Raw genomic sequence first — 2,006 nt, forward strand, 5'->3', positions numbered from 1 at the left:
AGAGAATAAATGTCATTGAGCACTGTGTTAGCCACAATAAAGGAATTATCTAGTACTATTGTCCATGGCGTAGATGAGATACTCAACCTTCCTAGACATTCCCTCATTGGTAAACCTCACGGGCTTCCTGAATGAGCCCTTAAGTATCACCCTAAGTACATCCTGGACTGTGACCCCCTTGAGGGTAAAGACTACATCTTGCTCTTATTTGTATCCCCAGTGCCTCACTCATTGCAGACAATCAATTAATATTTAATGAATGGAGGCTTAAAGGAGTATGTGGGATTATCATTATTATTATACAGTTGTCATTACAAGCATTAAATTGGAGATGCTACAAAATGGGAAGTTTCCCAGGTTCCAGGCTGGATGAGATTCCTTGGACTGTCACTTCTCCCCCATGCTCCCCTCTACTCTAAACAGCTTCCTCATGGCATTTTTCACTTCATTGTTCCTCAACGTGTAGATCAGAGGGTTCAGCAAAGGTGGCATGACAATGTTAAAGAGGATGACAAGCTTGTCAGCAGCCAGGGTAGTGGAGGGACGAATGTACATGAACATGGGGGGCACAAGGACCAAAAGGACAGTGATGATGTGTGAGCCACATGTGGACAGAGCCTTGCGCCGGCCCTCAGATGACCGGCTTCTCAGGTTCAATAAGATGACCACATAGGAGATAATAAGGATAATAAAGGACACCAAGGAGATCATGCCACTGTTGGCCACCACAATGAGCCCCACCACGTAAGTGTCTGCACAGGCCAGTTTCAGCAAGGGATGAACATCACAGAAGAAGTTGTCGATCTCATTGGGCCCACAAAAGGGCAGTTGGACTGTGAGGAGGGTCTGTAAGATGGAATGCCCGAAGCCAGCCACCCAGGAGGCCCCAGCCAGCAGGCCACACTTCCACCGATCCATGATGGTCATGTAGTGCAGGGGCCTACAGATCGCCACATAGCGGTCATAGGCCATAGCTGTAAGGAGGAAGATCTCAGTGCCACCAAAGAAGTGAGCAGAAAAGAGCTGGGTCATGCAGCCATTGAAGGAGATGGTCTTGCGCACCACAAAAGTGTCAGCAATCATCTTGGGTGTGGTAGCAGATGGATAGCACATGTCGGCAAAAGACAGGTGGCTGAGGAAGAAATACATGGGAGCGTTGAGGGTCTTGCTGGCATTGATGGTGATGATGACCAGAATGTTCCCCAGGACAGTGAGCATGTGGAAGAGGGAGAATACCACAAAGCACACGTGCTGCATCTCCCTGCTCTGGAAAAGGCCGAACAACACAAACTCAGTCACGTTGTTCTTGAGTCCCATGGCTTCTCTGCCCTGAGCACCAACAAAGTACTTAGCTCTGCAAGGACACAAATTGTGTGACATAAGAAAGTTTCCCAAATCCAGAGAATCAGAAAACTATATTCAGGTCTAATAATGATTCTGACACCAAATTGCAATGCAGGGAGAAGAGTTCCCCACACCTACAAGCAATTCTCAGAAACCAGATGGCTGTCCTACAACTCAATTCAATTCTGACACTATGTGTCTGGAGATAGTTTCAAATCCCACAGGTTAAGAGTTCAGGCCGAAAAGATTGGACCCTGCCCCGCACTGCAAATGTCAGTTGCAACCCAGGTTATCACCTGGGCTTCTGACCTAATGGCTATAGATCAAAGACTCCAATGACCACGTTCTTTGGGTTAGGTTAATTTGCTAGAACAGCTCACAGAATTCAGAAAAAGATGTATTATAAAAGGTTATAACTCAGGAATTGCCAGATGGAAGAGATCCATAAGGCAAGGTTTATGGTAAGGGCATGGAGATTCCATGCTCTCTGAGTTCACTGTCCCCAAATCTCCCCCTGTTCACCAACCTAGAAGCTCTCCAAACCCCATCCTTTGGGGTTTTTTATGAAGGCTTCCTTACTTAGGCATGAGTGATTCATTGGCCATCGGCCATCATTCAAATATTAGTCCCTCTTCCTTCCCCCACGTTCCAGGGAGGGAATT

General features: G+C 46.8%; 1 protein-coding gene across 1 annotated transcript; it reads right to left on the reverse strand.

Moving 5' to 3' along the window:
• Positions 1–387: 387 nt before the first annotated feature.
• LOC308350269 (olfactory receptor 4S1) lies at positions 388–1,317 on the reverse strand (the record flags this gene model as incomplete). Its single annotated transcript, XM_080815406.1, has 1 exon — positions 388–1,317. One exon carries the CDS (start codon positions 1,315–1,317, stop codon positions 388–390), a length of 930 nt encoding a protein of 309 aa, XP_080671532.1.
• Between the last annotated feature and the right edge of the window lie 689 nt (positions 1,318–2,006).

This window comes from Martes martes, assembly GCF_963455335.1.
Source record: "Martes martes genome assembly, chromosome: 10".
Classification (NCBI taxonomy): Eukaryota; Metazoa; Chordata; class Mammalia; order Carnivora; family Mustelidae; genus Martes; species Martes martes.